The following is a 25,605-nucleotide window of genomic DNA, read 5'->3' on the forward strand; positions in this document are numbered from 1 at the left end:
TATCCCATGAAAGCTGCCAACACGCCCTCAGCTGTTGTTTTAAGAGGTGTTTCAGTTCTAACGCAGCGACAGCCATATATGTATTTCTGGTAGCGTTGTCGTGAGCTGAGGCGGCCAATTGGTCCGCCAACACATTTCCCCGGATTTCACAGTGCCCTGACACCCAGCAAAATACAACTTGTCTTTTGAGGGAGTAAATGGTGCATAAAAGAAAGTAAAACATAAAAAATAAAGGATTTTATATATTTTTAGGGTTTTCAATGCTTTTATGACGCTCAGAGAGTCAGCGAATATTACTGCACGTTACAATTTGAATTTCTCTATGTGTTTAGCAGCCACAAGTATTGCGTAGGCTTCTGCTGTGGATGTTCTTGAACTAGGGCGAAGAATGCCAAAATCTGAAAAGGATAAACCAACAACAGCATAGGACACTCTACTATGAGACTTAGAAGCATCCGTAAAGAATTCAGGGCATTTGTATTTGTGCCGCAGTTCGAGAAAATGAGTGTGTACATGTAGGCGCATGCTTCGCAACTTCTACAAAGGACGTATCACAGTGTAGGGGCTGCCACTGTCCCGGCGGCAGACGTGCAGGGGGACCCATCACACGGTGTTCAAGAAGTGGCACACCAGTTTCTTCAGTGAGGCTCCTCACATGAATTGAGTAGGCCTGTTGAAATGAAGGACGGTTCTCAAAAAGCGTACAACGCGACAAGTCATTGATAGTTGTGTGTGAAGGAGCATTTGTCTGAATTCATTTTTAAATAATATATAAAAGACATGTACGCTCTTTGCAAGTGCAATGGCCACTCATTGGACTCGACATACAAACTCTCCACGAGAATAGTGCGAAGAGCACCCGTAGACAGATGGATGCCCAAATGGTGAACCGGGTCAAGCATTTTCAATACACTCGGAGTGGCAGAATGGTATATTATTGCCCCATAATCCAGGTGCGTGCGTATGAGGCTTTTATAGAGATTGATCAGACCATTTCGGTCACTCCCCCACCATGTGATTGAGAGAACTTTCAGAATGATAATTTTTCTTACAGACTTATTTTTAATATACTTGATGTGGGATGTAAATGTGAGTTTAGAATCTATAATAAGGCCTAGAAGTTTATGCTTGGCCTCTACAGGTAACCGCTGGCCATGCAAGTCAATTTCAGGATTTGGGTGAAGGCCTATCTTTCTAGAAAAGAGTACACAGGTGCTCTTCTCTGGATTTAACCTGAACCTGTTTCCGTCAGCCCACTTAAACACTTTGTTCAGATAAAGCTGAACATGCCACCTACACTCTGTAAGATTACATGACCTAAAGCCTACCTGGATATGATCTACATATGTGTAATAGAAAGTGGTATGTGGAACTCAGAGTCGTAATGAGCTTATTTTTATAATAAAAAGGGTGCAACTCACGACATCACTTTGTGGTACTCCCATTTCCTGAATAAATGGCCTGGATAAGACATTCCCAACACGAACACGAAATGTTCGCTCGGATAAGTAGCTCTTTATTGTATTCGACATATTGCCATGAATAGCGATGTCTGACAGATCTCTAAGGATGCCGTTGCGTCATGTGGTGTTGTTTGCTTTTTCCACATCGAGAAACACACAGAGACAGTACTCTTTGTGGAAAAACGCATGGCGGATATATGCTTCAATGCGTACGAGAAGGCCCGCAGTAGACCGGCCCTCTCTAAAATCACACTGAAAAGGGTCAAGCAATTGTTGGTTTCTAGAAAATGCATAAGTATTTTGTTTATTATTTTCTCGAACACGTTGCACAAGCAGCTTGTAAGCGCTATTGGACGGTAACTTGTAACTCTAGAGGGGTCCATGCCTTCCTTTAAAATGGGAACAACAATGGCCTCAATCCAGGTGGATGGCAGGTACCCGGCAGCCCAGATAGTGTTATACAGGGCAAGTAAAGTGATCTCCGTGTCATCCTGAAGCTGTTTGAGCATGTCATACACAGTTTTGTCGGGTTCCGGTGCTGTACTGTGGCATGCATTCAAGGCCGCCCTAAGTTCGGCAGTATTAAATAGAGTTTTACATTGTTCGTTTGTTTTACACTTCGACTCAAATGTTCTGCGTTCTGTCATTTCTTTTTATTTTAAGAAAGATCTTGAGAAATGCACGGAACTGGAAATGCGCTCTAAGTGCTTGCCATGGCTGTTGGCCTAGTGCTCTAGTGTGTTTCCTTGACTCACCAAAGGCAGGCGATGTGCTTGCTGCCCCTTAAAACTTCTGAGGCTCCAGACTTTCTTTTCATGGGTGTAGGAGTTAACACTAGAAAGGAACCTACCCAGTGATTTCACTTTTTAAAATTCAACAAGGTTTTCTGGATTCGGATATCGCTTGCAGGATGCCCCAGGCTTTATTTTGTTTCTTACGCGCATCCCTACAGTCCTCGTTCCACCAGGAAACACGTCGTTGACGCGGGTGACCATTTGTTTGCGGGATACATTTTTCAGCAGCGTCAAGAATAAATGCACTGAAGAATGCTACTGCGCAATCGATGTGACAATTTGCGATAAAGTCATGAGGTATAAGGGTTGATTTCTTGAATCTCTCCCAGTCAGCGGATGCCATCTTCCATTTGGGAATATGAGGAGGAAAACCATGTGATGTTGTCAACATAGCAGGAAAGTGGTCACTGCCGTACGGATTCTTCACTACAATCCATTCTTACACTGTGAAGAGAGAGATGTCAAGTCTATCGACGAATATCACTTGTGGTGAATGTTGTGATAAGCATACTTTTTTTTATGGAAGAGGCATGCTCAGGAACAAAAGAGAAATCAGTCGGCCTCTCGCATCGCAGTGAGCGTCCCCCCCCCCCCTCATAGAGTGCTGTGAGCATTGAAATCACCAACAACAATGTAGGGTGCCAGCAGCTGATCACTGAGGTGAGAGAAATCTGTGCGGTCAAGTTTGTAGTTTGGCGGTATGTATAGTGAGCACACGTTGACTTATTTGTCATATAGAATGACGCCGACTGACACTGCTTTGAGTGCCGGCTGAAGAATAAAGGCTGATGCACATCGGCGACTAGCAGCGGTCGCGCGACCATTTGCGACTGGTCGCAAACAGTCGCGAACGGTCGCACATGGTCGCAAAGTGACTGCTTTAGTAGTCGCTTCCTGACCGATTTTTCAGTCGTGCGACTGCATTCGCGAGGCTGCTGGAACCAAGCAGCAATGCTCAATTTTCGTTTTTTTTATTGTGGTGGTCTTTTGCCACCAGATACAAACGAGTGCGTTCATCTAGGTCTGTGGCACCATGGTAACCACGGAATATTTTGCTTGGAGGTGGCGGGGCGCAGCAGCTCGAGCAAAGTGTCGAATTTAAGTGGCGGCATTCGTAAGAAGCTTAACACCATCAAAGTAACGAAAAAATAAATTGTGCACTAACTTTTCCCAGTATTCAGAATCGTTTTTTTTTTGTCTTGAGCTTGACTTGTCACCGCCTTCGATGCAGCGCGTTTGGAACGCGTTTGTGCTTCATGCTTGGCAACAACTTAAGACGCCACGTTCAACACGCATTTGTGCTGCAATAAAGGCTGTGGCAAGTCAAGATAAATTCAAGAGCGTTTCTGAATACGTACGACTCTAGGAAATACTCCTCGTTGTCTCAGCGCAGCTCGGGAGGTATAGGCCTCTTGCATGGCCGGCCAACTCTCGCGATCGAAGGGACGGACGGTCACACCCACCACCGGCTTTTTTTTTTCTTTGGAAGCATCTGTGCTGCCAGCGCTGACACCATGGTAAAGCCCACCAGCACCATGCCATTCTCTTGTTCTTCGCTTGAATGGAACTCTTTCGCGCTGTTGGGAATGCTGTGCGAGAACAGACAAAAACAATAAATGCAGCGCGCTTGTTTGCTCCGCTAACTCAGCTGTCGGCGATCAGCTGATCGGCACCGTTCTCCAGAGTTCTCGCTGGTAACGAGATCCAGAGGCCTGCATGCTTGTTGGCGGCGGAGCAGCACGGACTAATTCCGCTGTAGGAGTGGATGATGCTGCGGGGGGTACAGGTTGCTCGTGTACCGCTGTGCCAATGACCAATGAAAGTCTGTTTCGTGCTTCTTTGTATGAGATGTTTTCGTAGACCTTTAGTGTTATAACCTCCTTCTCTCTGTTACACGCAGGGCAAGAGCGAGAGCAACCAAGGTGATCTCCGTCACAGTTAGAACAGTGTCTCGACTTCATATTTTTTTGAGACCCACATTTTGCACATGACACGCGGCCACAGCAGCTCTGTGAGCTGTGGCCAAACTGCTGAGACTTGAAGCACCTGAGAGGGTTACGTATATATGGTTGGACGCGCATCTTTATGTAGCCTGCCTGGATATGTTCCGGGAGTGTGGCAGTATTAACAGTGAGGATTAAGTGCTTTGTTGGTACTACATGGTCATTGCGCCTAATTTCGATTTTTTTGCACTTGGATGACATTCTGATATTTTAATCCATCAAGAAGTTCAGCTTTAGGAGACCACTGTCGGATATCCCACCGCGGACTGTTTTCAAGGAATGGTGGGCTGTTATAAATATAGGAGTAGTGCCAGAAGGTGTTAGAGAGTTTAACTTGACATATTGGGCCTTGTGCTTAACTTTTAGAAGAATGTCTTCACTGGTCATTGTTGTGCCTTTGTAATCAGGTCCAAAGGTGTCTGTAAAACACTTTGAGACTAAGAAAGGTGACACTGATCTTGCTGTTATGTCAGGACATTCGGTGCGGATGATGTGGAAATGTGGGGAATTTTCAGTGTTCTTTGCATGAAACTGTAAGTTTACATTGATACGCTCTCTTTTAAAAAGAGGGCGATTGGGAAGATGTGGAAAAGAGGTTGAAACAATAAAAGTTATTCTTTCGGTAGCGAGGCCAGAATCTCATCATCGAGCCCAACACGGGGAGGCTGCGGAAACCCGCAGGCATCACAGACGCCAGTTGTACGAAGCTACTATATATAACCCGATATAGCATACCCAAGGTTGGATACTGTAGACCAGGTTAACCTTTGCCGCCAGAAAAATTAGACGTAATTGGAGAGAAAAGAGGACAGAAAAGATTAAAATTGAGAGAAAGACGAAGATGAGGGGAGAGAAAGAAATAGAAAAAAGGTGACTGCCGGTTTTTCCTGGGTGGGTCAGCCCAGGGGTGCCGTCTACGTGAAGGCACAGCCAAAGGGGTGTGTTGCCTCTGCCGGGGGGGGGGGGGGGAGGGGGAGGCCCTAAAGGTCCCATCACCCAGCGTCGGCTCAATCCTTAGATCCCCTTTTCCCCGGAAACGGCTCAGCCACGCTCGGCTAAGCGTGGCGGTCCGTGGTGTCGCTACACACCAAACGCCTGCTTGCGCAGACGCCCCTGCGGGGGATGAGCGGGTCTCTTTGGCAGGTGGCGGTTAGTGCGAACGGTTGTCTCTAACGGTGGGTCTGCAGTGGGTGGCTCCGCGGGCTGTCTGCAGTTCGCCGCGTTTTGAGTCAGGCGTTAGCGAAGCCGCCTTGTGTGTGTGTTTCTGTTGCTGAGTGTTTTGTAATATTGTGTAAACTTGTTCTAGCGTGTTGGTCACAATTGATGCATATTATTTCAGCTGACAATATCATAATTCTAAAAGTATATTGTAAAATAAATGTGTGTTGTTTCGTTCGTTTCGACCGCGTCTACTGTGTCCGTTCACTCCAAGAGCGTGGCGCTCTCCATTTTGAGACTCCACAAGGGTTGGGCCATGTGTACCCTCGAGCCGCATGAGCACACCGAACGTGGCTGATGGCTTCCCACTTCTCTCTCACTGGCTGTTTCAGTGAGAGGGGCGAACGACCAAGACCTTCTGCCAGGTACCGGGAGGTAGTGCGGCTTGAGAATAGATAGGGCCTTAGAGACATGCCTTGGTGATGATAATGTTTGGTGCTTTGGGGCGCGAGGGCCATTTGATGGCCAAGAGCGCCTGTTCATGGGACAAGGGATGTGGACAATGATTGTGATTAGCGGCTGTATAAGGGCCTTAAAATTCTTCGCCCTAAGGCGGGTAAAAACATACAAGTAATAAAATCCTAACCATTCCATGAAAAGTGTGTGGTGTTAATTGATGATGATAATTTGTAATAATAGTAACCATGGTGGAGATGTATGGCATTAACACAAGTGCCTCGATAGTTCACACCCTTGCGTCAGAGGGCCGTGAAGCAAGTGATCTGATGAGTGTAGCCAACGCAGCGAAGACCTCTCTGGAGAAGTCGTGCTACGGAATGCCCGGGTATATGATATGAAAAGTACGAACTTCTCTCAAAAAAGTTAACAACGATTTATGTGTGAAAAGTGGTTTCCTACCGACGAACATTGACGGATGAAGTGGTATCTGTTGTCGGTAGGGTATCTGTTGTCGGACAGGCCTTGAGGAGTATTGTGCACTAAACGTCAATTGTAGAGTGTGGTATCTGTTGTCGGTAGGGTATCTGTTGTCGGACAGGCCTTGAGGAGTATTGTGCACTAAACGTCAATTGTAGCATGCACACTTTTTTTTCTCTTTGTTGTTCTTTGTATTTCCTTCTATTGTCTTTGATTTTTAAACTCTTTTTTTTCGACACAGTAGCCAGCATATCTAAGCACCGGCTACCCCCCCCCCCTGTTTTTTTTTACCTTTTCTTCCTCGCAAACGCTTTCACAGGTTCGCTTTTTCAATGATCTGGAGCACATTTGCGCAGATGAGTGGGAGCGGGAATCCCACGTGCCTTACGCTCTTGCAGCTAGTTTTATGTCGTTGAGGTGTATACAAATGTGAGCAGACGTCATAACGCTTTCGGTCGTCATCCATATCGATGGGCAAACACCATGCCAAGGTGCTACCTAGAAGCATGTTTGTTTTTTCCTCATGTTGGCTATGTTGTTGATGCTGTGATGATAAATTATTTGTTCGACATAAATGAGACGGTGGCAAATAACCACCTATAGCTCACGCGAGCAAAAACATTTGCTTCAACTTTTTTACCGCCGTATTTCGCCTATCCCTCACTAACCTTTTCTTTCATTAAAACCTACCTCTATGTTGCAGAGTTATCTGTGCCGGCAGTGACCGTGTCTCTGTTTGTCTATTCCCCTGTTTTTTTTCTCGAATGCTTTGACTGTCTCTGACATATGTGCATCGCTAATCAGTTAATGCTTCCAATTCCTTTGAATTTATGAGCTTCCGGAAAGTGGAAACAGCCTTGTTGTCTCAGGACATTTGCTGCTTTGGAATGCTCTTGTCATCAGGCGGCCAGCTCGTGCCTTAAAAAGTTCAAGGTACATTTATCCTCGTGTCATTGTGCGCAAATATCGCCACTTCTAATTGATTTCTTGCTGAATTTGTAGTTTTTCATTTGCCTTATCTTTGAACATTTCGTTCCACTATCTACAATTAACCAATCCTGTTTTTTCCAATGTCTTTCTCAGGACGGCGGTATGTTTGTGCACTCTTACTAACCCTGTTCTTCGATTCTTTATTTAATGGTTCTTCCTCCATTCAATGTTCGCGCTTTGCTTTTGGGTTTGTCCGACTCGGTGGTAGAGATATCATGGTACTCGGTTGCTGAACCAACAGGTCGCGGGTTCGTTTCCACCTGGAGGCTCGTGTCCTGAGCGATGTTGGTGCGCGGTAAAGAACACAAGATGGACGAAATTTCCACAGCCCACCACTACAGACTGTATCACAATTATATTGTGCTCTCGTACGATACTACAAGAAGAACAGCAATAATAATAATAATAATAATAATAATAATAATAATAATAATAATAATAATAATAATAATAATAATAATAATAATAATAGTAATAATAATAATAATAATAATAATAATGATTAGCTTGAGGTACCTCATCAGTTATGATAATTTCATCTTTTTTCTGTGCTAAAGTACGGCCTACACGTGCTGCCTTATCGGCATACGCATTCGCAGTGTCTCTAAATCGCCGAGATTATCCACTGAAACTACTATGTCATCTTGTTTCATTAACTATAGTACAGGAGCCATCTGTGGAACTTCCTGCCTATTGCCGATGCAAGATATATTGAGTGCGAAGCATTTCTTAGTGAACTTCGGTGACTTTGAGCGTATCTATCTATCTAGCCGCTTACGTTTGGGTGCTCTCGTGGTCACCTCCTTAACTGGGCATGAACCAAAATAAGATGGTTTGACGAATATGACACGCTGGTCAAGACATTATGTTACAATCCCGTCGCGTATGTCATCAAACAGTTTCAGCCAAACATTGGCACATACCCACGGGTGGTTATGTGCCGCTGGTATGGGCATGCGCCACAGGTGATTAAGCCTTGGTATCTACCCAGGAACGACGAGAACACACATGGGTAATTTTAAAGCGAGAGCATTAAGAAATACCCAACATCGTTAGCGTCGACCCGACGAATGCAAAAATTAAATGTCAGGGTCCCAGCTGGCATCGACACCAAGCATTCTGTGGGGCATTGAAGCATTTTACCACAGAGCTACACCAGGTTTCGGAACTACTTCTCAAATAGACGCTAATCGTCATGAAACGCTTATAGCGGTTGCAGTGATGCCTACCCAATTTTTATAAACATTACAAATGTATACTATTTTAATACAGCCGCCACGCCGGGTTAACGTCAATTGTAGATAGGTGTCATACGCTGAATTTGATTTACGTAGCAGCGTTCAGTGCTACTATCCTGGCGAGCATCAGCGCTTCATATCAGCTTCTGTTGTTGCTAATACGCATATTCCAGTAGGCATCGTTGGGAAAGTGCAAACAACTGGTTATATAAACGTCTGTAACGCTTCAACATATGTCTGTGCGTGCAACATTTGTACAAATATTTAGCGTCATTTCATGACGTGTCGTTCAATGAAAAAAAAAAATTGCAACACGGTCACCTTCCCTCCGCACGGTTCGCAGAACGTCGATTCACAGGTACGTGCGATCTGCTGATTATTTTTTTTAATTTCAGGTTAGTTGTCCTTCTTTGTGCTTAGAATAAAGTGTGAAGGACAAAATAGAGAAACCATAAACTTGGGCAGTCACTAATCTGCCACCGTGGTTCTGTGTGCTGATAGTTTTGTGTGCTCAGACGTCCTACGAATTTTCACGAGCAGCTCTAAGCATCACAGAAAGCACAGAACGGGCACTGATCAATGCACCTGCGCAGAAAAGTGGCTGTTCGGTGCTACGTTTCTTCGTCCTCGTCCAATGCGCACTGCTTCAAGCAAAGATAAACGCCTACCAACTCGCTCGAGTTTCTATTTTTATACAGCTTTAAACATCACCACATATGTGTTCATAATACGTAAAAATTATCTGCTTGCGCTTTCATAAGCATCCTTAACATTCAGGAAGGCTAATCATAAGTGTATGATCACAGCTACTTGAACGGTGAGCTCCGTCTGGTGAAAGAAAGCGACGAAGACACATTCAATTTTCTAAAAATGCAAAGATCTAAAGAAGACTATGTCAATGGAACATGTATACTGAATGGGACACTTTGAATACAAGCTGCGCGGAAGGAAAACTACGCTGCATGAAGAGAAATGGACAATCAAGCCTTTGTAGTTTCCTACTGTCGAGTAAGTGAATAGAAACACATCGCGATGTCGGCTTTGTACGCTTGGACAGTTTCCTTCATTTTGGGCAATCTCTAACCGCCAGTGCATTTTGTAAAAAAAAAAACTAATTTTATTGACGCGCTTATGAATAGATCTGAAGAACAGGCCGTAAAAATATATAGAACTTTACTAGTGTTATGCCCACGCAGCGGGACGCCAGCATCCCGCTGCGGTGGTACGTTTAATAAAATAGAGTTGACTCTCTGCAGTAACTTCCGGGAGAAAGACAAGTGGGCGGTAAATTCAGCAAATGTTTCCAAAGCTATAGTACAAAAAAAAAGCAATATAATCTTTGAAAATGCGTCAAGTCAAAAAGACGTGTAGGCTACTTCGCGCTCGCAAACGTCTCGGTTATGCACACAATAGTTGCACGCGTCATCGACATGTCCCATTAATCAAGTCCTGGTTAAATGCTGGCTATATACAAGAAACCAGACAAAAAATGCCTGGTTTCCAGGTGATAATGAACAATTTTAAGGGGACCAGATTATGAGTGATAGAGGTCGAAAATTGCTCACTAGTAATGTTATCCGTTCATGCTTAGGTTCATTATAGCTTTATGAACCGTTTCTCATGATGGAAGAAAGAAACAACGCAGAACTGGTAAAAATCTACGAATAGACAATGATGTAATTCTTGAACAAAGATTATTTTAACTTCAAGCCATATTTCTCACGGCATTTCGCTGCATTAATACATTGCTTTATATTTTTATATGTCAAAACTGCACCATTTATTTTTGTTCAATAACAAATGTTATTTTTAGCCAAGTGTTCGTTCCGAGAACCAAATTGCCTTTTCTTTGTTTTTCTTTCTCGTCTCTACCAAATCATGGGTGAGACAGAAGATGGCACAAAGTAAGTGTACATAACAAAAATAAACTTGGTTAAGGTTACTTCTAGCTCAGACAAAAGAGGCAGCTAACGTTGGGGCAGAACTACAACTAAACGACAGTTCCTTAAACAGCTGAGTATGAATGCAAATTTTCTATTAGAATAGCTAACGCAGATAAATTGCAAGACTGTGATACTGAAATTCAATACTTACGTCTTCTTGTGACCTCCGGCTTCTTTGGTGCAGCAAAAGAAAAAGAAGAAGAATTGCCACAAAGAAAAGCTTCAGCTGATTATGAAAAGTACTTCAGAGTGGATGATTAGCGTGCAGCACGCGTAGTGTCAAGCAATGGGTGAATGCGACAGAATGCACACACAAAAAAAGACGGGTGGATAATGAAAAAGAAAAACTGGTTCGGAGTGTGAGACTTGGTAGGCACATCCGTTTTTCTCTTTGTGGCTGTTTTTCCTTCTCACCTCGATTAAGTCATCAATCAACTTCATCGCTTTCGTGGCGCTAAGACGATCGTGCCGGGTATCGGAAAAAGGAAGAGGAAACTTTGAACAAATCCCGACAATATACAGACTTCTTAGGGGTGGCCGTTGAAAATACATTTTTTTTTGTGGTGCCTTCGGCACCACAAACGTGCCTTCGGGCGTATAGGGAAGAGACTAGAAGAGAAAGACGCACCGTGTTCTTCGGAGATGAGGAGATTCACAGAAGCTTCATAGAAAAATGACATCAAGTGTAAGTTTGCAGAAAAAGTTACGTTAAGTACGATCAAAATACGTTAGCCCTCCACAGAATATATAAGTAATACAATGTTTCAGTGGCTGTACAATATACCCTTAAATGAGTGGTCTAGTGACAAAGAACTGGAGTTTCTGTAAAAGAAAATTCTTTCCTCTGATTAGTTTTTACTCATTTAATTTGTAATTTTTTTGTGTGTGTTGATCTTGTACATTACTGTCATGATGTTGGGATAGAAGTCTATAACGTAGCTTACCTTCTCATATTCTTCCAAATAAAAATAAATGAATAGTAACCTAAAGTTATAATGATATACTGCAGCACTACATGCTAAACAGATGAATTTATCCGCTAGCTCACCGCAGACTGACTTGGGAAGAGGCAGTAACCCTCAGGAAGCTTCAAACTAACATCCACGTTCACGGTACGCTGCTTCACCGCATCTCATCAACCAAATACTCGCACCAAATACTCGTACATATGGTATAGGGAAGCAGACAGAGCCCTGTAGCCACTACATTAACTGAAGAGCAGTTGGAAGCCTAGTTATCAGACCCGGGCCTCAAGAATCGGTGCAGCATGGTTCAACGGGCGCGGGAGACGGCGAAGGCCCGCGGCTACCTAGAATAAGGAGGCCGCTCACCTTGGGCGCACAATGCGTTTGCTCAAATAAAAGTTCATTCTCTCGCTTTCTCTTTCCATGTAAGCTGAGGGTTATCTTTTGTGGTCCTATTTGAACCGTGGCTCTTGATTGATTGATATGTGGGGTTTAACGTCCCAAAACCACCATTTGATTATGAGAGACACTGTAGTGGAGGGCTCTGGAAATTTCGACCACCTGGGGTTTTTTAACGTGCACCCAAATCTGAGCACACGGGCCTACAACATTTCCGCCTCCATCGGAAATGCAGCCGCCGCAGCCAGGATTCGATTCCGCGACCTGCGGGTCAGCAGCCGAGTACCTTAGCCACTAGACCAACGCGGCGGGGCGAACCATGGCTCTTAAGTAGCAGCGTGGACGAGCACGTAATCGGGAAAAAGCAAGCATGTTAAATAAGAAAATACATTGTGAGGGGCAGGTATGCCCTAATGTGAGGGTGTAAACAAAAAAGTCAAAAGAAAAAAATGCAAATCAGTACTTTAAACTGTCACCCATCGTACATTGCGTGACCAATTATGTTTGACTAACTAATGGTTCTAAAATGAAATTACTCGAATTTTAGGTGTCAAATGTAGTGTCAGAATTGTTGGTGCAAAGATAGCTTTGTACTGCACAATAATCCTCCACAAACGAAACACCGCGACTAAATTTTGCAGAAAAAGCTTCGTAACGGAAGCAGCGGGTCATGAGTAAAACCTTTCGCACTCATCATCAATATGGGACTCAGTACATCACGTCATTAGATGTCAGTTATATATCCAGTTGCGCCTTTATCTGATCTCAATCCACCGCGGAGGCGTAGCGGTTACGGTGCTTGGATGCTGACCCGAAGGTCGCGGGTTCGATCCCGGTAATGGCGGTCACATTTCAATGAAGGCTAAATGGTACAGGCCCGTCTACGGTGTGAGGTCAATGCACGTTGAAGAACGCCAGATGGCCAAATGTTCCGCGGCCCTCCACTACAGCGTCTCTAAATCATATCGTGGTTTTATGATGTAAAACCTCAGATATTGTATCACTATTACACTTTGGCTGATCTTTGTTCGTAAAAGAAGCGAGAAACTGATTGTGAGACGCTCTCGTTCGCTTTGTCACAACACGTACACGAGTCTGAAGTTCTCCTACCAGAGCGTATATAAACGTCCCCAGCTTGGTAAGATTTAAGTTATGGCAGCTTCAAGCCTGAAAGAACGGCGGAGCTAGGTTTTCCTAAGAAAATGTTGGCTCAACTTAGATTGGCAAGCAGGTGCCACCATCTGGAGAACGCCGATTGACTTCTTTCTCGATCTTCTTTTTCTTGCATCCGTTTATCTTTATTCCTGTGGTGCGCGCCCGCTTTCTGTGGCCCCTCTTCGTTTAACCCTACTCATTCTTACATCGTTCCTCTTCATCCTCACTTTCCTTTTTACTCCCCTTGCCGTACTGTACTACACACGAATGTGCGTAGTACAGTATTAATACAGTAACTAATACAGTAACTAATATGAGCGGCTTGGAACATACCCAGATACTGCGACGCACACATCTTTCTTACCTTCTTCACATCACTCCTCGTTTCTCTCCTCTTCATTCTCACTTCTCTATTCCTCATCCTGATTTTTCCTTTTTCACCCCCTTGATATGCTTGATTATACAAGGCAATGCTTTGGTAGCGGGCCTGAATAGCTTATGCTTGCCTTCCAATCATGGGTACGTGTGTTTGTATCCCACCTTGCGATGAAACCTTTTTGCCAAGAATTTACCTCTTTCTTTCCTTCTTTCGTTCTTTTTCCTTTCTTTGTTTACTTGTTCTCTCAACCATCAGAGTTATTCATACCACTCCGGACCAGACAGCGCATGCGCACTGGGAGCAAACAAGATGATGAAGGGACCACGTGCTAGATCATCATGATGATGACGGTCACTTGAGGTCCCGCGTCTGGGAGAAATGCTCGGCTTTAACAGATCCGCTTTTAAAGGTGCTTGTTTTGGTAAACCAAAGCAGTCCGCATGTAGCAACGGCAAAATAAACTAATCTACTAACCCTGTTTTCCCCCGTCTACGTTACAGGGCCTGTCTCGCCTTACAAAAGGTGGCTCGTTTAGTGCCTGCTCTTTTTTTATGTTCCAAGAGACCTAAAACTTAGTAATAACAGTAGTAACTTAGTAACAGTAGTAACAAAACGTAGTAACAAGTATGAAGAAACAGATTAATGGAAAGCGAGCGGAAAGGGCAGAAAGGGCGTGCAGGAGACACGAAATCAGGAAATTGTGCTTATAGGTGGAGACACTGAAAGAAATATATGGTAAGAAAAACTTTGTAATTGTTTCACAGTATCCTGAACTTGGTATATAAAGCCACACTCGTGACGGCGCGTGACAGCCGAGTTCAACGAGAAAGATTTGTGAGCACCAAAGAATGAGGACAGAGTATTGCGAAATGCAGGTATTTTCTTTCGTTCTGCTCTTGCGCGCAGACAATCAAAAGGGGTAGAGACTGAGAAGCAAAAATGAAGAAAATTTAAAACGATAGAAAAAGGAAGAATGTGAAGGGGGTGGCGCGTGGCCGGGTGAGCGTCTGTGGATGATTTAAGACCAGCGCGCTTTCTCAACAAGCAGCTGACACGTTGACAGAGCGAAACCCCGTCATATGTCATGATTTTGTGACAAGCCCCGGGCGTGGTGGCGAGTTTCCGGGGTCAGTTCAAGCACACGTGTCGGGGTGAGCGCGTGTCGAATCGTTTCTTTCATACAGCGTGCGACCATACCAACAAACGAAGGACCGAAGGCTGTCATTTCGGCTCACGGCGGCGAAAAGGGACATTCAGCTAAATCGCGTTGTGATGAACTCTTGGGGCAGTGCTGAAGCAAACAAGGGATAGGAGTAAAAAAAGTAACAACGTGCCCATTGTAGCCCAGTGATGTCGGCATTGAGTATTGCTTAACTCACCTCTGAGCGTTTGCTTCTTGCGCCAGCGATTCACAACAATTGCCAGAACCAGCAACACCAGGCACAAGATGGCCAGCACAACTATCAGGATGCTTGAGTAGACGCCGAGACCATGCACGTTCCAGGCATGTTCTGCGCCACAAAATATGCGCACACAACGTCAACGCATTCAACTATGCATCTGATAAAATATGATATATGGGGTACTAGACAGCAGAATGACCCACAAAATTGAACAATTAAATGTTTCTCTCAGTGTATTACACAGAAGAGAATAATTATGTTGAAGCTATAAAATCAGCTCTAATACCTCACATCAGTAAACTACACTTTGAAAAGTAACGCAGAAAAAAGGTTAGAACCATGCATGTAAAGGCGGACGGCGACCGAGCAAGCCTATAGTTCAGAAAAGGGCATGGTACCGGACAACACCTGCTAACACGTGATGATTGATATAAACTTGCTTGAAATACCACAACAACCCGTAGCTTTGTTCGAAGTTAATATAAAAGCTTCTGATTCTTATGACCACGTAATTGTCCGGATACTTCAAAGCCAAACTGAATTTCCTAAATGCTTCTATTTCGGTTAAAAGACCTATATTAGTCAAGAAGCGCTTGTCAAAAGAAATATCCGTACTACACAGAGACTTAAGTTTTGACATGGTGCCGGGTGGGGACGCATTTTATCTCTAGATTTATTTTGTTTGCCTGAAGAATATCTAGACCCAAACTCTAACTCGGAAGACAGTGATGAGAGTCAAAATTGGAAAAACAAAAGATATAAGTCATACAGATGAGAGGCTCCTTTACCACTACAAATAAAAAAAAACTGAAACCTTCATTTTGAAAGTAAAAAAAGGAAGTTTGGTCACAATTAACAATACGTCAAACTAAAGTCATCACAGCTGAAGAACAGAAGCTATATACAAATAATGCTATATTACTGTACATGTTGGTATTTTTGAGGTTCCATAATAGCCGGACATTGCAAATCTACCAAAAAAGAATTCAGCATTAATACTATATACCGGTGAAAAGAGCGCTCAATGAACACTCTAAATTTACACAAGACCAAGATATGTAGCCCTCAAACTAAAAGGCTTTTGCATGTTTTTCGGTGCTGGTCGTTGAGTTCGAAACTGGGACTTTGCACAAATATGAAATAAAGCAGGCAGCCTTTTTTCATGCTGCTATGAGATCACAACAAGCGTTGCATGCGCCATAGTTGTCCGCCGCCACCGCCGTTGTCCATAACCCCTATCGTGTGATATAAGAAAAAAAAAACTTAGTTTATACTAACACGATGGGATTCCAACCCGGGTTCTCTTTGTGCCAGCCCAGTGTTCTACCACTGAGCTAAGCCGGAGCTTTAAACCTCATGCCGAAGTGACGCTAAGCAGGCTTGATGTGGGCAAAGAAATCACGTTACTATAAGTAATAAAGCGTTTTAAAACAGAACAACCAGGCGTCACACAAAGTGAATTGCGTAATGAGTGCTCCAACCCATTTTACTAAAGCTCCAAGCATCACTCTTTGTCGTCGTCAGCCCCATCATGAAAAATTACAAGAAAATTTCTTGCAAGTGTATAGCGGGTACCACGCTTCCCCGAAGGATGACGAAGGATGGCATAGTGAATTTCTGCCCACTACACAAAAAGTATGATGATTTATGGCGTAGTGGGTGGGCTGCAAGTGTGGCCATTATGTTTACCCAAAAATTGTTTTAAAAAAACTTTAAAAGGCCGCTCTTCCAGCTTTCACTGTGACTGTGCTGCGTGTTTCGTGCAGACCTGGCGGTGTTTTTCATATTTGCTTCTGGCCTAGGGTTTTGAGAATTCCATAAACTTCCAAACGACTCAATCTCTCCGTCATATTGAGTGTTCTTTCAAGGCTATTTTGAAATAAATGCTACATATTTTTTGCCACACTGTGAAGGCTGCTGATTCAATGGAACATAAATTAATGCAAGCCATAGTGGAAGGCGACAAAAAACCAGGCTACCAGCACACGAGATGACTGGCCGGTATTTTTCGAGCAGTAATAAAGCTTTTCAGTCAGATTGAAGAAATTTAAAATAATTGATCTAGCTGGCAATAATTTACTTACTTACGATGTCAACATAAAACGTCCACGACGTGATATACAAAAACAAAAACAGTCTCAGTAAACTCCTTTCTGTGTCTCTCTTCATGTGATAACACTGGCTCCAATAAAACACCCTGGCCTTCCCTTTAAAGTCACTTCTATGAAGTTTTTCGGAGTGAGCAAATGGTGTTCAGCCTAATTTGTTCATGCAAATGCGTCAGTAAAATATTCACTGTCACCTTTTTTTCCCTTTGGTGCGTGGGTCACGCGTGACGTGCCTTCTAATACCTACACACAAGCGTGCGTACCAGTCGCCTTCGATGGCCTGATCATATCAATAAATAAATAAATTAATTAATTAATTAATTAATTAATTAATTAATTAATTAATTAAATAATTAATTAGTGTTTATTTTTTTACCAAAACCATGCACAAGGGAAAAAAGTAGGAGACGCCGGGGAAAAAAGCTGGAGTTCCTGCAGCTTGACTAAGCACCATCTACCTGTGACAACAATGACAGGTTGATAAAACGAACGAAGTACAGGCATATCAAAATAATGATTAAATACGTACATAAATAAACAGATAAAAAAGGCAAGTAATATTGCAAGCAAAGAGCGAAGGAAATGACAGGGAAAATTAAACAGACAAAAAAAGAATGCTTGATATGCCAATGAACACACTAAATCGTAGGGAGTACATCATCGCTTTTGTACTTAGAAGGAAATTATATCCCATGACATTGTATTTCTACAGCTAGTGAGAATAACCAATGATACCACAAAGTGAACAATGAAAGCAATGCACACCTATAAAAGTAATGTTATTACGCTAGTATATAATGTGAAAGTTTTATGTCTTGCAAGACATAAAAATTGATATGAGCAGCATGCTGCTCATATAAATTTAATATGAATGTTAACGTATGGTTAACGTATGGTAATATAAATGTTAACGTAAATGTTAACGTATAAATGTTAACGTAAGTCTGCATGCCACAAATTGTGCGTTATAAGCGAATTTTCCATGGTGGTTTATATTGATGGAAATAAAGACTATGAGTGAGTGCAAGATTTGGAAGTGTCAGAAATGCATCGAGCTTTCCGCAACCTAGTTGCAACCTGAATTTATATATGTCATTAGCCATAACAATTTTATGTTTCAAAAAGCTGTCCTGTGTGTGCAAGGTATAGTACTTCCTCTATTGCTCTAACTGCTTTTACTGGAGTATTTTCAGCTTATTTAAATTTGTTGACCTTGTGTTCGCCTAACCTAAAGCACAATATACCGGGTGATCAAAGTTAATCTTTATAATTTTCTTTTAACTTAGTCGCTGAAAAGCACGTGAGAACCACTTGTGCAAATAAGTTAGGCGTCCGGGAGACAGGATTTCAGATGATAATTATCGCTGTCAGCCACTCAATCAACTAAAATTTAATAATTACCTTTTTACTGGCTGCGGTAAGTTGGCATGTTTATATTGAAAAAAAAATGTAGGCATATGTGTTTGTACACAGTTTCAGTAGGAAGATTTTTTCTAGCACACTTGTGCTCCGAAATATACGGCTTCAAAGTTTAATTATCTTTCTCATGATTACGCATGCAAGATGGTGAGGGTCAGCGCGAAGCTCCTCCCTAAAGTGGCGCATCTGTTTAGTGTGTGAAGACGGTGGTAGCGTAGGCGTGCATGATAACAATTATATTTGCCCTCTCGGCCGACGAAATCACAATGTGACAGCGCGGTGCGCCATGGGCCTTACGCATGATCCTGATGAACGCGATAATAGGAAATCATTTTTGTGACGTTTTTTGTGACTTTAGATCACACGGATACATCTTCTTGTGAACGTGTTAGCTTGATCGTCCTCTACAAGGGTGTCTCCGGTAGCACAGCGTCTCTGCATTGAAGGTCTACCAAGGAAATCCACGTGAAGGTCTTTCAAGCTAATATGGCTGCCTCTGGCGTGAGATAATCTACCAATGAAAAAGTAGACGTGGCGCTTGCAATGACTGAAATGAATAACAACGCTTGGTTAGCAATGAAGCTTTAAGCGTCTCGCCATCCACATCATCCCCTTCTAAAAAGGCCCACTTTCATAAACCTGTTTCCACGCTTTTGCACAACAGGCTGTTTCCCCTCCAAGACAGACCATGAAGGCAATCGATGAAGACTTTGAAATCGACGTTGTCGCGTGCGTAACCTCCATGCCAAAGCTCAGCATCCAACAGTTTGCCGATCAGTACGGTCGCAGCGTCGGAACAGTCGCAAATGTTCTAAGAAAGCACAAGTTCCATTCGTATGACGTTTGCCTTCATCAGTACCTAAATAAGGCGGACTTTGAAAGGCCAGTTGACTTCTGCAATTGGGGCATCATCAAAACTGATTAAAAATTAACTTTTTGCACAGAATAATTCCAACTGATGAAGCTCGATTTTGCTGAAATGGAAGTCTTCATCTTCACAACGTCCATTATTGGGCACAAGAAAACCCACACTGGCTGAGGCAGCACAGACATCAAGTTCGCTTGAGTGTGAATGTGCGCTGTGGCATACTCGGGGACAGGATCATCGGACCTCACTTTTTGAGGGCAACTTGAACGGAACGATGTACACAGAATAAATATTAGGTGTTGTGATTGATGACCTTGTCAGCAGCCTTTCCCTGAACGACTGGCGCTAAGTATGGTTTCAGCACCACAGAGCACCACCACCTTTTTTAACCAGGGTGAAGAACTGGTTGGACAGACGTTTTTCACAACAGTGGATTGGGCGCGCAAGAGCGATGTTTTGGCCATCAAGATCTTTGGACCTTTCTCCACGTGACCTTTTTTTGGGGCATGGTTAAATATCGAGTTTACGTAACACAGCTCAGCAGTGTTAATACAGACTAACATCTGCATATGCGAGTATTCCCGCAGAAGTAGTGCACCGAGTCATAAAGTCGACGCGAGAGCGATTCATACTTTGCGTTGCTGCCGAAGGCAGGCATTTTGAACACTGTTTAGGGCATTGACGTTTTTAAAGGTGAAGAGCTTCGATGAGATTTGTGCGTGACCGAAATAAGCTCATGTAGCAGCAGGAAACATGCGTTAGCAAAGATAAAACTGTTTCAGTCAATATTAATGGAGTTGTTGCTCTTGATTTCAATAAAGTTTATAGTACTCGGACATCAGCAGTTCAGCTATTCGCCTAGTCCAGGCAACGACCACGCACGCTTGTCTAGTCATTATTACGCACATGCACTACATCCAGATTCTCCGCTCGCACCATTATCTCGGCATGGTATCTGCCACTATCGTTAGAGGCTCTGCAGTTGCGTGTTACGACACTGCATAGTTTTAAGGGTTCTTCGATTTTTGATATCAACGGGCGAGAGGGCAAGACTAAATGTTATCACCTATGCCTACGCTTCCACCCTCTTCCCACACTAAACAGTGCACACAACAGATGCGCTACTTTAGTGAGGAGCTTCGCGCTGACACTCACCATATTGCATGCGTAATTATGCGAAAGACAAACTTTGGAGCCGGATAACTTTGATCACAGGCGTGCTAAAAAAATCTTCGAACAGAAACGGTGTATAAACACCGCTGCCTAAATTGTTTCATTATACTCATGGCAGCTTACCGCAGCCTGTAAAAGACTAATTTTTCATTTTTAGTTAATTGGACTGCTGACCACGTTTATTATCTAAATTTCTGTCCCACTGGTAGCTTAGCTTATTTGCGCAAGTGGTTTTCACGTGCCTTCGAGCAGCTAATTGAAATAAATGATAAAGCTTATCTCTGAACACCCGGTAGTTTAAGTGGGCATGGAAAAAAACCTGATATGAAAGTACCTTTACAGTTACTGGCGAAAGACGTCGACAACGATGTAAAGCTACAACCAGGCGTTTCAGCTTTGCACAATTGTGATCTGTATGCATCTTCCAGGATATATGCTCCTTAAAAATTATACCGAGCGTCCTAAATTATCTGGTTACTGCAACTTTGCATGGACATAGGGTAGCATAATTTGGTATTTGGAAGCATATTCTGAGAGCACAGTAAAGGACACATTTTGTTTTTGTTTCAATTAGCATGAAATTGTTCTTGGTGTACCAATCTCCAATTTTATAGCATGTGTGGACCACTAGAGCCTCGAGAGTACTAAAAATTTTTACAGTAAAAAATAGTGTGCAGTCATCAGCATATAGTTTTAGGTTAGAGTTTTCATTGCTTTTAGCTGTGTCATCAATTTAATATAAAATAATACAGGCCCAAGAATATGGTCCTTGGAACCATAGTTTTAATTGCTGTACGCGAATTGAAGGTATTCATCTCAAAGTACTGAGATCTGATCTATGGGTTTTAACTTCCCAAAACCAGCATAGGAATAAGAGAGACGACCACCTGGGGCAACTTAACGTGCATGAAATTTAGGCCCACGGGCCTACAGCATTTTCGTCTCTATAAAAAAGTCAGGCGCCGCCGCCGGGATTCGATCCCGTGACCTGCAGGTCAGCAGCCGAGAACCTTAGCCACTAGACCACCGCAGCGGGGCCAAAATACTGGAATCGCGCACTCAGATATGACTGCAAAAGTTTGAGTGGTATTCCCATAAATCCATAATAATCTGACCTATTTATTTTTAACAAAAGTTCGTGAGATACGCGATCAAAGGCTTTCCTAAAATCCTAATACTATGGAAATTTCAAAAGCCCCTTTTCGATATTGCACCATGCAATTTCTTTCTGGGCTAATAAAGCACTTTCTGTTGAATGTTTCTTTCTGAAACCATATTGGCGTTCCGTTGTTAGATTGTATTTTCTCAAAAAACTGTCAGTTCTCTTGTTTATTACTTTTGCAAGGCATTTTGAGAACATGGGTAGATTAGATATTGCACGATAGTTTCCTAAGTTGTTTTTATGCCCTGACTTAATTATTGCAGTAACTTTCGCTAGTTGCAAGTTGGTTGCAAAAATACCTGTCAATAACACTAAGTTGTATATATGTATTAGAATTTCCGCTTAATGTCTGATACATACTTTATTATTCGCAGTTCTAAGCCATCGGGATCACAGCTCTTACTATTTTTATTCTACTAAGTTGCATAAATACTTCAGACGTGGATGTCGGTTTCAGAAAAAAAAAACGTGTTTGATAATGGAGTAATGTCAGTTGTGTGTACGCTCTGATAGACATTTCCTGTGTTCACAAAGAAATGCTTAAACTTTCCTGCAAAAATTGATTCTGTTTACAATCAATTCACCTATTACAATCATTCCATCTATTTTTACATCTATCCTTAGCAACATCGCATGCCACTTGAAGGAACAGCCGTTATGATTTTCTGTTTAACCCTTAGGGACGTTCTGGCAACGAAGTCACCTAAAAACGGGCAATATTCAGATTCAAAAGCGATGCATGCACTCATAAGACGAGCCGATGTATATCGCCTTTCAGCGCACGAAAATTATTCAAGTAGCTGCAACGTTGGCTTATCGCTTTTTATCCAGACTTTTTTTTTCTTTAAGTAAGCCATATCACAAAGCGAAGCCCTACAGTTTAGTAGACGCACGGCCAGGAAGAATAAATTGTGCAATTTTCTAATTAAGTTCCTCCGAGACTTAGTTTCCTCTATCAAACATAGCTTAACAGTTTCGTTGCTCGGTTTCTTATATCCCTGACATTCCTGCCAGCGTCTCACTCAGCCTACAATTTATTTTTTCTGCTGAGATACTCTTGAAGTGTAAGGCAACGAATTTCAAATATTTTATTCTCGAGTTAGGCGGTGGTGCTACTGCATGACCACTGCGAACGAGTGTACTTAATAGACGTTCATTTGGACGTCTTGACCAGCTCGTGACCTTCGTCCTTTCCCAACGACCTGCTTCATGGATTAAAATCAGCATTTTCGTAAAACCAATCAAGAATAGCCGCATTGAAAAAAATTATACTAAAAAGAGAAACTCAAGTCCTCAATGTTTACACATCTGGGAGATTTCGGTGACCGGTCTCTTCAGCAGCGTTCGCTATGAATTGAAGTAACCCGATGAGAAAGACAGTTTCGCTCGGCAGCTCTCATGGTATTCACCTAAAGAACAGCTACAGCTGTAATTTAGTTAAGGTCTATTGTGATCGAGGTTTCCTCAATGGCAAGGCAGCGACGAACCAATAAATACGCTCGGGACTAAGACCAGCCACGGACTTTTCTCCGGACAAGGTAAATACGGCGGACGACAAATCCAAATTGGATCTAGCGTGGAGCGAGCACGTCGTTTGCGCTGATATTTTAGAAAGCAAAGTTGCCTTTTCTTGGTAGGAACGAACACTGGTCGCCAATAAGAGAACAGTCCCTTAGGCTCGTCTTCTATCCTCCTCTCTTTTCATTTAGTGTACCGCGTGACACCCGTAAAAAGCAGTTATTACGGAGCTTACGCGACACTAGAAGCATCACGCAGCAATAGGATGGACTCGCTTGCAACCCATAAGGTCGATAGCCTCACCGCTGGTCTGTTTGTAAAGTTTTAAGGCCTTAGGCGTTTATGTTGAAGGTCACCACCGAGAGTCGATGGCCTTGGCGGGAAGCGCACCATGACGAAACAATGCGATCGCGGATGCATGCGGAAACAGCAGTCAGTGAGTGAAAAAAAAACAAAGACAACGCTGCCTCTGCAGAATTTATACTGGCGTGCGCGCAGCGCATATACGCTTAACTGTAAATACATACTATCGCTGCGGCGCCGGCTGTTGCCAGCGGCGCTACTCTACGACGAGGATGTGAGCCATGGCGCGTGCAGATCCTCAAACGTGCTTCTTTGCCAATAGGAACTCGATGCTGAAGACAACGGGATCCCGAACTGTGAAAGTGAGAAGCGGAACAACGACGGAAGCTATACGAGCGGAAGAAGTAAACATGTGCACGATAAGAAAAAGGGGTTCGCAGAAGGCGTTGCGCATATGCACTGCTCATGGTGGCTTCTTTCGTATTACATGAGTGCAGGAAGACTTTCTCCTTCTCCTGCTGCGAGAGTGTAACATCCGCCGAGCTTTTCGTTTCTCGCTGATTCGTGACTTCTGGACATACGACACGCACTAGTTGAAGGTGCACTCTTTAGCAACTACATACGTCCTGTCAACTACATTTCTGGCTTCCGCGTGGGCCACAAATAATCACAAAATCAATAAGAGGCTTGTGAAATCAAGGGCATGGACATTATTTTTGAGCACCGAACATAGTTCGACAGCGAGCACCAGATGATGCGCGCTGTGAAAATTTACGAGTTTCCTCCACGTACGACGTGTCAATTGCAGTCAGACTGGGGAGGTGAACTGCAACAAGAGGGACATGTCGCGTCTTTGGATGTCAATGAACCACAATCGATCGATGGCAATGAGACGTGCGATGAGACAATGACTTAGCGTGAGATATGACGCATAGGAGAAGATGTTTCAATATGCACTTTTTTTTCATGTAATCAACCCGTTCAAGCACTGCCTTGTCAGCACCGCGTCGGAATAACGAACATTCCCGATTGCTATATGCTTGAGTGCACAACATGATCAGTAAAGCTTATTCTGGAACTAACGCGACTACCAACGAAAAGACTGAAATCTTTGATGCCACACGTAAATATGCCGTCACGCCTACCGCGGATCGAAGTATTCGATGTCCAACGACTTCGCGTGCCAATACCACTGCTCTTTGAATGTCATAAATTTACTGGGCGCACGTTCGCCCAATAGTTTCATATTTACCGGCTGCGACTGATTTCTTCACTGTCACAACCTCATGATGATAATGACTGCTGATCTACAGGCTCCCTAGACAAGTTTCTTCTCAAAAACGCTTTAGTAAATTCCATATAAACTTTTATTTAAATAGGCATGATTTTTAGAAAAGGTGAACTGTAGACAGCTACAAAGTGCAGTCGAATAAACTGTTGTGATTTATTCAAACTTTACCAAGATGCACCTTTATCGTCGGCCGCACGTTATCCGTGGTGTAGGAAGCATCCACCTTCGAACGATCTCTTTGCTAGGCTGCATTGGGTCTCCCGATAAACCGGAGCCAAGACTCTTGGAACATTGGGAGAGGAGATTTGCTGCTGCTTCATTTACTTAGCTCTTCTGACGGCAGAAATATCACCGCTCAGAATGGCTCACCTGTGTCAAGAAGCGCTTCGGCAGAGGTCAGCGTGCTAGCGTAGAGCTTGACGGCGTTGCTGTGGCCCAAGCTGTTGACTCCGTAGAGGACAATGAAGTACTCCGTGCGCGGCTGCAGGTTGCGAACGCTGAACACGGGCTGACTGCTGCTCACGTTGAGCACCTGTGACGGCTGCTGACTGCTGTACAGTTCCAGCACGTACGTCGTGTTCAGGCCAGCAGCAGGCCCACGGGGCGCATTCTCAGGGACTCCACTGTGACCCGTCACGCAAGTCACACCCAGCGACGTCTCGGTCAGGTTGCAGATCTGGCAATTGTGTAGTGGCTCCGGGGGCTCTGCGGGCATCGCACCATGTTACACGATACACACTTCAAGGTTGTTTAAGGAAGAGCTATGAATTTCCTGCTTAATTTACAAATTTAAAGTTCGAGTTGTGTATTTGGTTTTTCTGTGCTCGCTGAGTTTTGAACTGTTTTAGCTGTTAAGGTCTAAAAACGTACGCCTTCCAGGGTCGGGCTTCTTATGGGCACTTAGGCACATAATCACAGATCTGCTGCGTGGTTGCAG

At 43.4% G+C, this 25,605-nt stretch overlaps 1 protein-coding gene across 3 annotated transcripts in view; it reads right to left on the minus strand.

Moving 5' to 3' along the window:
* LOC142775703 (nephrin-like) overlaps positions 1 to 25,605 on the minus strand; it is a 536,671-nt gene that overhangs the window by 4,669 nt on the left and 506,397 nt on the right. The window contains exons 8-10 of one of the 3 annotated variants that reach the window (XM_075877449.1): positions 25,038 to 25,373; positions 14,803 to 14,934; positions 10,677 to 10,695 (exon numbers count right to left, since the gene is read on the minus strand). In XM_075877449.1, coding sequence (XP_075733564.1) covers positions 10,677 to 10,695; positions 14,803 to 14,934; positions 25,038 to 25,373 — 487 coding nt within the window. Of the gene's footprint in view, positions 1 to 10,676; positions 10,699 to 14,802; positions 14,935 to 25,037; positions 25,374 to 25,605 lie in introns of all 3 variants that reach the window. The other 2 variants (XM_075877448.1, XM_075877447.1) reach the window with 2 other exon arrangements.

Source organism: Rhipicephalus microplus, chromosome X (assembly GCF_043290135.1).
Source record: "Rhipicephalus microplus isolate Deutch F79 chromosome X, USDA_Rmic, whole genome shotgun sequence".
Taxonomy (NCBI): domain Eukaryota; kingdom Metazoa; phylum Arthropoda; class Arachnida; order Ixodida; family Ixodidae; genus Rhipicephalus; species Rhipicephalus microplus.